The 15,283-nt window shown below is 36.6% G+C and overlaps 1 protein-coding gene across 4 annotated transcripts in view; it reads left to right on the top strand.

Annotated features, from left to right (window-relative positions):
- Positions 1-15,283, top strand: part of LOC113411241 (SAM and SH3 domain-containing protein 1) — a 583,123-nt gene that overhangs the window by 514,285 nt on the left and 53,555 nt on the right. For all 4 annotated transcript variants that reach the window (XM_087970319.1, XM_087970299.1, XM_026666233.2 and 1 more), the window contains exons 5-6: positions 13,719-13,759; positions 14,911-14,997. In XM_087970319.1, the coding sequence (XP_087826445.1) occupies positions 13,719-13,759; positions 14,911-14,997 (128 nt within the window). The remainder of the gene's footprint in view (positions 1-13,718; positions 13,760-14,910; positions 14,998-15,283) is intronic.

Genomic DNA, 15,283 nt, shown 5'->3' with positions numbered 1-15,283 from the left:
TAATCTCTGAGCTTCCCTGTGTTCTGCCACTGAAAAATATACACAGCCATACCCCGTGGTTACAGATAACAACTCTATCTGTAGAGTTTCTCAATAAGGGCTCTGCCCTGTTTAGAGTACCTGACATCTGTTCCAAGTCTGTGAGAATTGAGTTGGTGGTTTGGTCCAATTTCCCTTGGACAAATATCTCAACAACTACCATAACATTTGGTGTTAGACTAAGGGAAATCTTAACTGCCAAGTGTAAAGTGTTGCTAAAAGGCATACCAATTAAACTGGCTTGGACAGTGGAACATTCAAAGCTGGAAAAAAGTGGATCTCTTGTATGGCATGCAATATATGAATGCGCCCCATTCCTATAGCAACCATCCCTTCAATAAATGAAGTAGGGGTAGTCCTCGACATACAACAGTTCATTTAGTGACCATTCAAAGTTACAACACCACTGAAAAAGGTGACATTACCATCTTGCACGCTTACGACCTTTGTAGCATCCCTATGATCATGTGATCAAAATTCAAATAGAATAGAATAGAACAGAACAGAATAGAATAGAATTCTTTATTGGCCATGTGTGATTGGACATACAACTGGTTCATACTTACGACCACTGCTGTGCCCCAAGGTTGTGTAATCACCTTTTACAATCTTGTGACAAGCAAAATCAATGGGGAAGCCAGATTCATTTAACAACCATGTTGCCAGCTAAACAATTGCAGTGATTCATTTAACAACTGGGCAAGAAAGATTGTAAAATGGGGCAAAATTCACTTAACAAATGTCTCACTTAACAACAGAAATTTTGGGCTCAATTGTGGTCGTAAGCTGAGGATTACCTGTACACATCTTCATCTTATTTTTGTGTGCGTGTAACCTTTTCAAATGGATGCAACAGTTTGATAGGAGTTGGGTGCCTATGTGTTTTGAAAGAAAACTGGAGAACTTTCTCAAGGGGGTGTCAGGAATAAATAAAGGCTGCTAGTGCCTACCAGGCATAAAGTTTCAGATGTCTAGGTTTTCCTTTGACTATTTGGACTGGGTGGCAGCTGTCCTGAAATTGTTTACTCAGCCCTAAAGGGAGAGGTCTAGTAAGCATATTTTGGCAGGAAAGCAGATCAAAGAAAGTTAAGCCTCCTCCTGCATCCTGTGTTTCATCCTGTTTTTAGCGGGACACAGAATTTCTATTTCCAGGGATATGCCGCTATTGAAGAGGAAAATGTTGCTTATATTATCAGAACCATTGTTTGTTTTAATCTTCCTAAAGCAAGGTAGGATCCTGTATTAAGGTTAAAAAAGGCAGCTTCATGGTTGACATATTTCTTGATGTAGTTTATATTTTCTGAATGTAAATATATATAGTGTACAGATAGTCTTCATCCCTTTATTGATCCAATTTTTCATAATGGGCGTGATGTTAAACTAGAACTTTCTAAAATTATAACAAGTTCACCCTAAACCTAATCTTTTCCATCCTTAGCCATAGAATAAGCATTGTTCTTCTATAAAAGTTCTCCTACCAAATACATTCTAAATGAGTAGACACCAACCTTACTTCACAACAGGAAGTGGTCATTTTGGCTAAGGACTAGGATGGCTTATTTTTCAAACGTCAGCATGCAATGTTTTTGACTTTTTGATTTTTTCATTTTAGGCCATAGGACTGCCTCTAGCAGCTTGGAATTTTGCTCAATGAAAGTTTTAGAAATGTAAAATTTTCTGTCTAGACATCTATGGTTGTTTCTGGTGTTATGCTATTTGATTAATTTAGTGACCAGTTATATTCTCGTATCACTTCCCAGTTCATTACAGGAAAAGTTGGTATTATTGATACAGCAGGATCAGCACAGTTGCTAATTTAAATGTACTGAAAACAGGATATACTGTATGTCAGTAACTTAGCATTAATTGAATTTATTGACTTAGCTGTGCATTTTTAAGGTTGGGCAGCTATAGAAATTGAATAAATGAATATAAATGAACACACTGGGTGTATTGTATTGTGCCCTTGACCTATCACATTCTTTTGTTCTTCTGTTACAATCATCAATGCACTTTTCAGTGAAGATAGTGGACCTAGAGCTGGAAAGGAAAATCAGTATCTTCACAGTTTACATGAGAGTGAATTATTTTTGGCTTGTAAGCAAAATGCTGTAAACAACTGTAGATCTCAGTCTATATTCTATCACATTTTGCTACTTAGAAAGCACTTGTGTCATTCTTTTTTAAAAATAATTTACATGTAATCATGAAATAGTGAATCAGCACTCTGGGTTATATTGCTACCGTAGTAATTTAAATTATTTCAGCCAATTCTCAAAGGCACCAATTTAATTGGCATTTTAACATGAGTTGATCTATAAATGGGAAAGCTACAGTGTTGAGAACTACAAAGCAGAAAATGGCAAAAATAAATCAAGGAAGAAAGGAAACTGTAGGTTGAAAATTGGCTTTTAATTAATGTTGGGAATGAATGCTTCTGCCTAGCTCTGTAAGGTAGCAAGAAAGAGAGAGAGAAAAAGCAAAAGCAACAGACCCTTACTAAGCATAAATTTTACTCCACCACAAAGTGATGAGTGAAAGAAGGATTGTGCGGACTGAAAGGAAATAAAGAGTTCTGATGATGGAGGCTAGAATTTTTTTTTTTCTGGCCAAATTGTTCGTGTTGTGTGCAGACAATTTCCTTGATAGAAGTGGGTCAGGAAACTCCCACAATAACATTCACAGGGGAAGTGAAAAGGCAGCCAAAAAGTGCTTGTGACATGTGACAAGCCAGACCAATGTGCCTCTGAGCAGCTGAAGGAATATTTCTTCCTGGCAATTGTTCTCAGAGAAATGAAGGCCTCTTTTCAGAAGAATGTGGAGCTTGTCGTAACCACTTGATGCTGTTTGTTGTGCATGGTGATGTGCTATGAATTTCATACCACATACTAAGCCACAACTTCTTCCCCTTATTTTTATAGGCTGTTAGTATTTCAAGTCGGTTGAAAGATTTATCATTGATTGGATAATATTATTGTTGTTTTAAAGGGGGGCAAAAAAAAAAAAAAAGGTCTATACCATATTGGATATTCTGTCCAATTCCAGAGAAGCATAATAATAATAACAAATAAGAAGACTTGGTAATTAGTAGGTGAGTAAGTGCAAGTTATGGTATATTAAAAAGATAGAGATTCAGGAAGAAGAGAGTCTAATTCATTGACAATTCACCCATCTTCCACTAAGAAATCATCAGCAGACATACCTTTTATGCTTTGCAGTTGGGATTATCACATGTTATTGTTTATGTGTGAATTCTTTTAGATTTACAAGAGATCTATTAGAAAAACCAGGGAGAGCCAAGATAAGGTTCCTGTTTCCATTTACATTAAAAAAATAATTAGAGCTCTGATCTTCAAGCAAGGTTGGGAAGAGATTCCCAAACATTATTTTAGAACAATAGAGACAGGAATAGAGTGACACCTTTCTCCTAGAGGAACAGGATGTCTTCCTGCAAACTGTTATGTTTTCTCCAAACTGCTGCTATGTTTTCTCCAAGAGATGGAAGTCATTGGGTCATAGCTTAAGCTTTGTCCAGGGTTGGAACAAAGACCAAAGCATAAAATGAAAAGTAGGCATGCAAAAAAAACCCAACAACTTTAAAACAAAAAACAGCCAGATGGCTGCTGTTGTTGTTTTCCCTCTTTCTTATGGATTTTAAGTAAACTTGACCAAGAATAAAGTCAGCAAACCAGGCTCATTAGATGAGGAAAATGCTGGAAAACATCATCTGAAGCAGAATGTTTGAACAGGGCAGGATTGAGCTTAGCTAGGGAAAGATAATTCGGTATAGCACAGAATCTCAATTCCAGTCTTTTCCCAAAACTACTGAAAAATATATGGCTAAATAATGTTGAAGTGGGCCATAAAGATTACAGGTAGTAAGGAGAAATTCTATGCATTTTATGATGGGACCTGGAAAGGGGCTGGATTAGACCATAATTACTATATTTCTATCTCCAGCCTATTTTTCCCCTTTCTTTTGTATAGCTTTTGGAATACTCAATCACTTGAATTTAAACTGAGCTTTAATTTAACCATACAGCTTTCACAGACTATAGTTTTATAGTAGTTTATAGCTTTTACCTCATCCCATCATTGTTTAATTCCATAGTCACTGTCCTTGCCGTTTCTAGACATTGACTATGTCAGGTTACAGCTTCTGATTCCACACTCTAGTGTTTTTATCTTATACTGTTGAAAGATCAAAGTACATATATTTTGTTGCATTGTACTGCCTTACACTATATTATTAAATTGTAGAAAATCTGATTATTGGCAGTTAGTAGAAAAGGTACAATGCGCTTCTGTGACGAGTCTTGAGCAAACCAACTAATCATTAATGCTGTCAAGGTTAAAAGAAGATTGGATTAACTGACTGGACAAACCATATTTGTGTGCTCTGGAGCAGGGGTCTCCAACCTTGGCAACTTTAAGCCAGGAGGACTTCAACTCCCAGAATTCTCTGGGATGATGTATTAAAGTTGTCTGTGGTACCAAGGTTTAATAGGGCTTGAAGTTACATTTTTAAGTCTGTCTAGGTCTGTAGGATAATAGCTAAATAACTTAGAAGCTTGGGCAAACATGTTTCTTAACAGATCTGGAGCATTTTAGACCATCTACTTGCAAACTGCCTTCCTTTCCTGTAAATACTAATTATTTACCTCAGAAGAGAATATTATTAAAAAGAATGATCTTCAATTGTTGCCAGGTTATCCATAAAATAATTATGACTTTTGTGTCCATTAGTGCAACTTTTCTTGAGAGGCTACCATTATTTTGGAGGCTCATACCTGCATGGGTTCAACTTCCAGAAGTATCTGATGAAAAGGCACAAAGACACTAACATTTTCCTCTTCTGCCCATAATTTTCTACAGTTAGCAGATATGAATTAATGTAGAAAAAAAATCTCTGGACTGTCCTGATGAATGAGTTTGTTCCATATTCCATGTGTTAGGCCCTCTTTAAACTGGTCAGATAAGTTTGTTTAAATCCAACCCACCATTTGGTAGTCCTGAGGCTGAACAGTTGTTGTATGTTTATATTACCATCTCTGGCTTGTGATCTACTGGCTCTACAAGGGGATGTAGATTTTCTGATTGCATCTTTTACAACATACAACATATATCATACTCTACCATCACTTCTTCCTTCGTTTTATAATAGATGGATCCATTTACTTTTGTTTTTATTTAGCCCTTAGAGGTTTTTATAAATAAATGGCATCGCTCACCAGATGCAACTGCCTACAAGGTATAATTTTATTCCTTTGTTTATACAACTGGCTCCTAGTTGTATATTCCCATGCTGATCTGTCTAATCATGTAGCTCTTTCTGCTCTTAAAGTGACTTGGCCTCCCGGTCTGTTATGAGATATCTTCCTTTATTTTCTTGCAGGTAATCTGATTCATGGGAGCCAGGGTAGATAATACCAAAGATGTTGCTTTGCTGTTGTTACTATAACTCTCTATGGTTTAAGTGCTGTACACAAGATCTCTTCCCCAACAAGAATCAGAGTCATATAGTTTTCCTGGCCATATGGTGGCTGTGGTCTAAATTTTGAGGTCTCTTTTATGGGCCTAATAGTTCAATAATCCTGCTTTAGACATACATTAAGGCAGAGGGAATATGGCACTTCCCTCTTCCTTAAGGCATACATACAATGACATACATTAAGGCAGAGGGAAGTGTCATAATAAGTAGTGTTTAACTTTTTGCAGCAGAGGTAAGATAGATGCCTAATCTCCTGGCAATGCCTTCCTTTTTTTTTTCTTGAAAAAGAACTCAGTTTTACACATTTCTATCTATTCCTTTGCCAAAATTAAAAGCATTCTCGCAATACTTGGTGGCCTCAGCAGCAGTGCTGCACTCTGTTGTTTTGTCTCATTCATTGGGAGTACCGTTGCCTTCCAAGTTGACCTGGTCTCCTCTATAATCCACCAGGAAAGAGCTTTTCTGATAGCCAGAATATGGTCTTGGCTAATTGTATGCCTTTCTCCCCCCTCCACCACCAACAACAAAATCCTTCACCCAGATACTCTCTTTTTTCCCAAACATATTCCTAGCTTACCATTTGAATCAAGGTACTATCTCACTGGGCTTTGCACAGGTTCACTCCCCATATATATGAATTTACAGATAACCAATATGAAGGACTATAGTCAGGGGTAATTCTTGAAGATTTAAGGAACCCCTGAGTTGGGAGAGGTAGTCTTACGAGGCACAGTTCATTGATGCAATATTGTCCAGACCGTGCTTGACTTGAATGGGCCAGAGCAAAGGGATGAAGCTAACAGCTGTTTTATGGTGCTACAAGATGCAGACATTCATGTTGGGAGATGAAAGATCATAATCTGCATTTCATACAGCATCTTGCCATGCCAGCTTCAGCTCTATGCTTTATTTATAAGACCCCTTAACTTAATTTATTTTTATTTTTTTTATTTCATTTTTTATTTTTATTTTTGTAATTTTATAATATGGTGAATGAAAGATGGAGATTTTGTCAGACTTTTTTTCAATCAGAGACTGAAAATTTATTTTTTCATTAGTGTTGGAAGCAATTGTGTGGATTCTTTCCAATGTTACAGTCTTTAATATTTCCTTTATCTCATTTTTGGCTCATCCCGTGCTATCATTTTTTAGCCACAATTTATTGTTCTTTTTCTGTTCATTTACTGTGAGCTGAAGATTTGCGATTTCCCTTCCCGTTTTTCATATGTTGGCTTGAAGGAGATTATTCCTTTTTCTTGGAGGAAATTACCATTCTGTTTGTGCATCCTGCTGCCTCAGTAAAGGGACTTTTCCAGTGCTTGAGTAGAATGGAATTTAAATAAGATCCCACAATATTCTTGGAAATATGGTGGATGCAATAAAACCAACAGAAGATAACTTTTAAATAATGACCAAGGGGCAGTGAAAGAAAACACTGTGAAGGTAGAGGGTAGAATTTCAAAATCTAGGAGGTTTTTTTTAATGACTATTCTGAATCCTCCAGTGATCTACATGTAAACTCTTGTTGATAGTTTGCAAATCACACAGAGGTTCTGGTCTAACTTCTGTGGGGCCCTGTCCTAAAGCAGTGCAGTTAACATTGCCATGTCTGTATTGCCTGTAACGGGAGAAAAAAGGCAAAGCAAGAGAAATGGCACATTTGTTACTGCTGAGAAGACATTGACCCCAGAGCCATTGCTATGGAGACATAATGACAAGATAGTTGAATAGGACTTCTCTGTTTTCCATCTTTCTCATATAGATGCTAGCAGAGACATGCAAATCTCTATAGGAACCTTAAAGACTCATTTGCCACATAATGTCTTTCATCTGTAAGTAAATTATCTTGTCTTCACACAGAAGAGTATCATCACAGTAGGTTAGTCATTGGGCATTGTATAATGAAGGGAGATAAACAAAATGCTGTCAAGGGAAGGTAGCAAGGGGCTTTTGTATGGAGGTGTTCATGGGGCCCCAGATGTAAGATGCTGAAACAGGCCAAGCTATTGTTTACAATTGGCTTGTCAGCAGTGAATGAGATGGGAGTGCAGAATATAATTCATGCTTAATTCTTAATTACTGTAGGTACCTGTGCATTTCTCTTCAGGTATATTTTATACTATGTCTGCATTTGTTATTTACAAATAATTATACATTTATTTTAAAATGAATTTGGATAATCTCTTTATGTAATTCTTATTTTATTGGGTAATTTTTTTCACATACTGCAGTGTTCTGTATTTTATGTGCATTTGATAGAACAGATACACTGTTTCTAGAGATGGGTCTATTATCAGGGGTGTCAAACTGGTGGCCTGTGGGCTGGATGTGTCACATGCAGGCCACACCCACCCCAGCTCCGTGAATGGGGGAAACGTTGCGAAACGTCAGGTGACGGCAACGTGACACCACGAGTTTGACACCCATGGTCTATATTATCAGTTGGAAAAAACAAGAGTCTCATGGCACCTTAAGGCTTCATTCTTGATATATAATTTTTGTATGAACTATACAATCAGCTGCTCTAGACCCATGAGTTTTTGTCTATATAGAGTTGTCAAACGTTTTGCTTATTTTTAAGCAATTGTATTCATGTCTTACTATAAGTTTGATATATATAGTTTTATAGTAAACAGATCTTCTTTCACAAAAATCTATATTGACTGTTTTTTTTTCCTCCTGAGGCAAACCACTGTCTGTAAGTCCTTTTACTGTGTGCCTTGGAGGGCATTTCATTTGAAAGCTGGCTAATGAAGCTGTATATAAGAGTACAACAAAACCAAAGGGCCAAAGCTATGGTGTAATGGCATTTGACTGCTTTTCAGACATAACAGCATCAGAACTACTGCCAAGTGTGACTGCATCATTAAGTTTCAGAGCGAGTTAGCCTATGAATGGAAGAACACAAATTATGTCCCATATACATTCATGAAGAAGATGCAGGTTCCACACAGAAGAGTGTAATTGTCAAATCAAACAAGAAGGCCATTCTTGGGCACCATAATTTTTTTTTCCTCATGTATTTAAGGAAATTCCCAGCTCAGCTCAGAAACAAGATCCTTACTTTATAGGATGCAGAGTTGAAGTCTGCTTTTTTCCGTCCTCTGAACACCAAATATTTCCTAATATAATTATCAAAGTGCTGTGAATGATTTCTTTGGTAGTCCACCAGTTAGAACATTGTTATAGAACTATATATTTTCAGTGATGATTCTGAATTGCTCTGGAATTCAAGAAAGTAATTCTCCACTAGTCATTAAAGCAGGTGCTTCCAAATGAATCTGAAAAATATATATAGGTATTTGGTTCAGTTAAAGCAATTCTTAAAATGACAGCATCTTTTTTTTCAAGCTCACACAGAACGCTGAAGAAGGATATGGCATCTTTAATTTATAGTAGAGTGTGCTGCATATTTCAGGTTGAGAGACAAGCTTGGCTTTCAGCTAGCATGCCTGGAGGCTAACCTTGAAAAACTAAAAATTTAAAACTAAATTTAGGGGCGATACTAAATTAGATGTAATGTATAATTAAGTAAAATATAATTTATTTTATTTTATTCATTAGATTTATATCTTGCTTTTTTCTCCATCAGTTCAAGGTGGTAGAGATAAATAATATTTTCTCTTCCAATTTTCTCTCACAAGCAACCCCATGAGAGGACTGGCTCAAAGTCACATACTGTAGTGAGCTTTCATGGCTGAGTCTCTCCCTGGACCTAATCTAATACAATCAATATGCATGTATTTGATTCTGTCTGCTTTCTCTCATGATAAAATGATAATTTGGCAGCATTTCTGAGGTTGTTTTCTGAAGACTTGGGGGACTTCTAATTTTATACCCTTGAACTTTGTGCATAACAACTCCATTGTGAAATAACTCCATTGTGAAATAATCCCTTTCTCTCCTGCTTTTCTTTAAAGTTAAAATACCTTCAGAAGTCTATGTGTTTAAATGGATGGCAGAAAGAAAAAATAACTTGCATTCATTTTTTTCCTAAGCTACTTAAGATAGTGGATGCTTGAGACAGGAAAAAAACCAACTCTTTATTAAAATTTTGAGTCCAGAAGATATGGGATTGTCTCTGAACATTTCCAGGCTTTTTTTTTCCAGTTCTCAAAAGATCAACTCACTATTCTTTGAAATGTATTTATGAATAAATTTTGAGGTATGCGTATTATATTTTTTCACTCTTAGTAATACAAACAAACAAGCCAACCAAAATTGCATAATTCCTGGAAATGATTCACACATTCTTTTTCATAATAATAAGACATCGCTGCATTTATAAATTGTGCAAATAGTCTTACGCTGTGCTTTGGGAGCATGTTTTCTATTTGATGTCTTTCTCTTGCCTTTGGTGCCATTTTTACAGTTGTTTATCTAGACATACCTGCATAACTGGAAAAGCTGGGCATTGTGATTTTTATGTGTTTGAAAAAGACACACCACTTCTAAGAAAAAGAGAAGCAGAGTATTTGTTGAGTGACTGAAGTCTGTTTCCTTGTCAAGAATAAAAGGAGAAACTCCCAATAAATATGCTTACATGAAAGTGCAAAATAAAGGCAGAGACATGTTGACATGAGATAAAATTGCAGATAAGGATAGGAAATTAAACAGTACAAAGACCTACAAAAATACCTCTCTAGAGCTTATGTCATTTTCTATTTTACTGAAAAGGTCCAAATCTACATCAGGAACTGGCAAGCCTTTCAAAGTTTAGACATTTAAATAAATGAAAGGCTAATCTGCTTTGCAAACTGCATTGTTGCCAGTCTGCAGAATAATAGAATAGCAGAGTTTGAAGGGACCTTGGAGGTCTTCTAGTCCACACCCTGTTCAGGCAGGAAACCTATACCATTTCTGACAAGTGATTGTCCAATCTCTTCTTCTGAAGGCAAGTCATTCCACTGGTTAATTGTTCTAACTGTCAAGAAATTTCTCCTTAGTTCTAGGTTGCTTCTTTCCTTGATTAGTCTCCATCCATTGCTTCTCGTCCTGCTTTCAGATGTTTTGGAGAATAGCTGGACTCCCTGTTCTTTGTGACAGCCACTTAGATATTGGAACATTGCTATCTTGTCTCCCCTAGTCCTTTTCACTAAACGAGACATACCCAATTCCAGCAACTGTTCTTTATATGTTATTAGCCTCCAGTCCAGAGGTGGAATTCTGCAGGTTCTGACCAGTTCAGGAGAACCCGTAGTGAAAATTTGGAATAGTTCGGAGAACCGGCAAAAACCACCTCTGACTGGAGATTTTACTCTATCCTTCCCCTACACACCCACCAAGCCACGCCTACAGAACTGGTAGTTAAAAAAAATTGAATCCCACCACTGGTGGGGAAGGAATGGGATTTTGCAGTAACCTTCCCCTGCCACACCCACCAAGCCATGCCCACAGAACCGGTAGTAAAAAAATTTGAATCCCACCACTGCTCCAGTCCCCTAACCATCTTTGCTGCTCTTCTCTGTACTCTTTCTACACTCTCAATATCTTTTTCGTTGCTTCTGTATCAGAGGTGGTATTCAGCAGGTTCTGACCAGTTCTGGAGAACCGGTAGCGGAAATTTTGAGTAGTTTGGAGAACCGGCAAAGACCACCTCTGACTGGAGATTTTACAGTATCCTTCCCCTGCCACGCCCACCAAGCCACGCTCACAGAACCGGTAGTAGAAAATTTTGAATCCCACCACTGTTCTGGATCCAATCCAAGGAGTTAGTTTCAACTTTCAAAGCTCTTACCAGCTTAGGGTCAGGTTATCTGGGGGACTGCCTCTCCCCAGTTAATATTTCTCTGCCTCATCAAGTCGAACAATGAAGGCATGTTGTGGGTCCTCTATACATCTCATCCCAAGAGATGGGACTTCTCTGTCACAGCCCCTGCTTTGTGGAATCTTCTCTGACCCAAAACGAGATTATCTCCATCACTCTCAACATCCCATAAGTCTTTCAAGACCTGGATATGATATCAGGCTTCGACGTCCCAGAAGACCGGGAAGATTTTGCGATAGCTGTCTTATTGTTGTTCATATCATCTTCTCCTATCCTCTCCTTTTCAATGGTTTTCAACTGTGGTTGTTTTAATGTAGTTATTGTTTCATTTTAATTAAGTGCTGTACACCACCCAGAGTCATTTTCGTATGAGATGGGTGGCTAAACAAGTAAGATAAATAAATAAAATCTCTCTTAAAGTGGGTGTGTCCATATGCACATACACACACACGTACCACTATCCTTCATACACACAAATGCAAACATATTGTAGGGGGTGTGCATAAGCGCACTAATGTGCCTACCATCCCTGTCCTATTATTTATTTTTATTTTTTTCATATGTATCCATTTAATGTATTCATAACTATGTTTATACTTATACCTATTATCTTGTAAGCGATTGACAAATCAAATAAATAAAAATAAAATAAAATATTCAAATTCAAAAGCCAAATGGTTCCATTCACTTCAGCTGCTTATAAAAAGAATCCTGCTTTAAAACAGCTGAAGAAGCTGGAAGCCAAAGCATTTTGCTCCTAAGCTTTTATCTTTCTTTTTTTGTTAGCTGCTCTAATAAATATATTAAGCGATTAAATGCATTTTTCTAGGTTCCTGTACAAACTTGACTGAAACACTGCTTGATGGTTTAGAAATTGTTATTAGATCTGTGCTTCAAACGACAGAGAGAAAGAGAGAGAGAAATCTTCTGTATTTCTTGAGTCCTTTTGAAAAACCAGATCCTTGGCTGCTGGTGCTGTGAATCTAACCAAGCTATCAATTTTCTTTTTGCAAGCTGTTGTCCTGAGTGTAAACTGCATCTGTCAGGAAACTAGCAGTGGCCTTCTTCCAGTGTGCACCTGGTGCACACCCTGCTCTGGAATTGGTGTGTCAATTGGCTGCCCGGCTTGTGCTGATTAAATTTCTAATCAGGCTAAAGAAAGATGATTTGCCATGTCCAGGCACTGCAGTTACTGCCTCTGCTTGGATGAATTTACTGAATCAGAATTTAACTTCTTGCTATCGTTTTCCCTTTCATGATGTCCCCTACAAATTGATGATTATGTTTTTCATGCTTATAAACAGTTGGCCTCTAATCATTTGGATCATTGACAGGGATTGTGACTGATCTAAAACAAAGCACAATTTAATTTCTTCTTGGAGCTTTTCAGAGGTGATTAAAGACCGTGCACTGCCCTCCACTGCTAATTTTAGAAACTGCACACCAGGATGGTTTGCAAATTCAAAACCATGGGTCAAAGTATATAATACAGCTTCTGTGTGTATTTGAAATGAAATTTCCATCTTGTTTTCCATAAATATGACAATTACTATCCAATCTGTGTGCTTTTAAACATAAAATACATAATATGAAACAATAGAACAAATACAGTGTTCCTTTGGAATGAAGACAGGATCTGTTTGTTGTTTGTGTGGAATGTTTTCTGTTCGATTTGTGCACATAGTTTTTCTATACAACTGATCGTTACTTTTGGTAGAAAGCAAAATGGGAAGTTTAAGATTGTTTATGAATTGCAATTTAAATATAGGTAGCCAAATAATGGCAGAGGATCTTTCTGGATTATTTATTTCCATCAAATACTTATCAGAATATGATATGGGAAAGGTTGTTGTCTCTTTAATAAAGGCAAATTAAGCACAGAAAAGAGAGAAACAAACAGAAGAACTTTGTCAGATGCTTGAAAGATTCAGCTGGGATTTATCTCTTAAGTAACTACTCACATTACTCACTGGTTAGCTGGAAATGTAAATGGCCCCACAAGATTTGTGTATTGGAACTACATGTGTAAAATGGTATTTTTCTAAGAAATTTTCTGTCTGTCTCTTGTGGCAGACAGTTGAGGGAGGGGGAAGAACTGAAGACTTCCTTTAGTCCATTTCCCTTTTGACCTCACAACTTTAACATTTTTGTCCTCCGTAACATATTTGTCTGCATCGGTCACAAGAAGATCATTTCAAAGCATTCTCAGTGGAGCTGAGCTCATGCCATTGTATGAGCATGAAGCTGAAGCTGAGATGCTATTTCTTCCTCCTGGCTTCATAGGGAAAAAAAAGTGGGGAAGGGGATATGCTATTTTGCAAAAAAATATTTATTAATTCATTAATTATAAGCCACCCAGCTTTCATGGAGCAGCAGATGTTTGCCACAATTTGCACTGTCTCTTTCTCTTTTGTGTTTTAGGTTCTCTCTCCATAAATCAAGTTCTGAAGAAAGTGCAGTTGGTCAGTATGCTTCCTCTTATTTATTTATTTATTTATTTGTGTGGGAGGGGGGGGAGCGCTTTGTTTTGAAAAAGCCATAACCAAATGTTATGCAAATTCATGATTCTCAAAACAATAAATTCATTTGTTCTTCTACTTAACACTTTTACTTCTGAAAGAGCTTTTTCCTCCAAAATCCACTTTAAGCTTTTAAAAGTTACAACAGCACTGGAAAAAGGGACATATGACCTTTTTTTTCACTTAACAACTGTTGCAGCATCCCCTGTGGTCACAATTCAGATGCTTGACATAACTGGCTCATATTTATGACGGTTGCAATGTCCCAGGGACATGTGATCACATTTTATGACCTTCTGATAAGCAAAGTCAATGGGGAAGCAGAGACTCAATTAACAAGAAAAGGTCATAAAATAGGGCAAAACTCACTTAGGAATTGTCTCGCTTAGCAACAGAAACTTTGGGCTCAATTGTGGTTATAAGTCAAGAACTGCCTGAGGTATTTCCTTGTGTCTGTGATCAATTATGTTGAGTCATACTAAACCCAGAAGAATAAGAGGTGTTTTTATTTAATTGTTGACCATAATCTGTTTTTCCCTAAGTTATGGATGCCTATTGTTCTTTTCCATACCCCTGGCTTTTTCCTTTTCCTTTCTCTTTCGCTTTCCCTTTCCTTTCCTTTTTTAGCAAAGGTCTTCCCTACTTGAAACCAAATATTCTGCAGCCTTTGGATTTCCTTTTAGCTCTGTATTTGCTTTAATAAAGAAAATCAGAAAGTGCGTCTTAATCAAATGCTGGACATCACCAGTTTGTAAATGAAATTTCAAAACAGAAAGCAGAATATATTGTAGACTTTTAATCTACATGGTTCAAAACCACTGGAATTTGCAAAAATGTCTGCAGAGATGCAGGTTCATTAAAAAGAAACCCTATATGTTACTTGTTTATTAAAATATTTTAATAGCTTTCCTTATTCAAATATAATAAATATGTAGGACAGCTCATTTAAAACTGACATTGTTTTTGTGAAGGAAAATGCACAATAAAAATATTTTAAAAATAAATAAAACTGATATTGTTTTTGGAGCTGAATGATGATCGTGATTTTCTTTTCTTATTTAAAATCTTTTAAATCGTATTTTTAAAATATTTAGGTAAAGTGGATTGGAAAAAGAAGAATAAATACTTCTGGCAAAACTTTCGAAAGAATCAGAAGGGACTAATGAGACAGTCTTCAAAAGGTAAAAAAAATTAATGAAATTCTTTTTTTTTTTCATTATTAAATTGGGAAAGAAGGTTTATATAGCTATTGGGCCCTTAAGCAGGATTTATATACTCAGCTTTAATCTTTAGCAAGGATGGTCATAATTATTTTATAATGCTTTGTGTTCAATAAGTTCCAAAGTATTAGAGAAGTGGGTTATCTACTGTATTGTCACTTATTAACCCTGAGCAAAGCTTCAGGTATTTTTTTTATCCCATGGAACAATTATATGCTAATTATCATGAGATAAAGCTCTTTTTAAT

Source organism: Notechis scutatus, chromosome 1 (assembly GCF_049901735.1).
Source record: "Notechis scutatus isolate UNSWTSFEM ecotype Mainland chromosome 1, rNotScu1.2, whole genome shotgun sequence".
Taxonomy (NCBI): Eukaryota; Metazoa; Chordata; class Lepidosauria; order Squamata; family Elapidae; genus Notechis; species Notechis scutatus.
The sequence above is the reverse complement of the archived record's forward strand: the minus strand, read 5'-3'. Positions and strand labels throughout refer to the sequence as shown.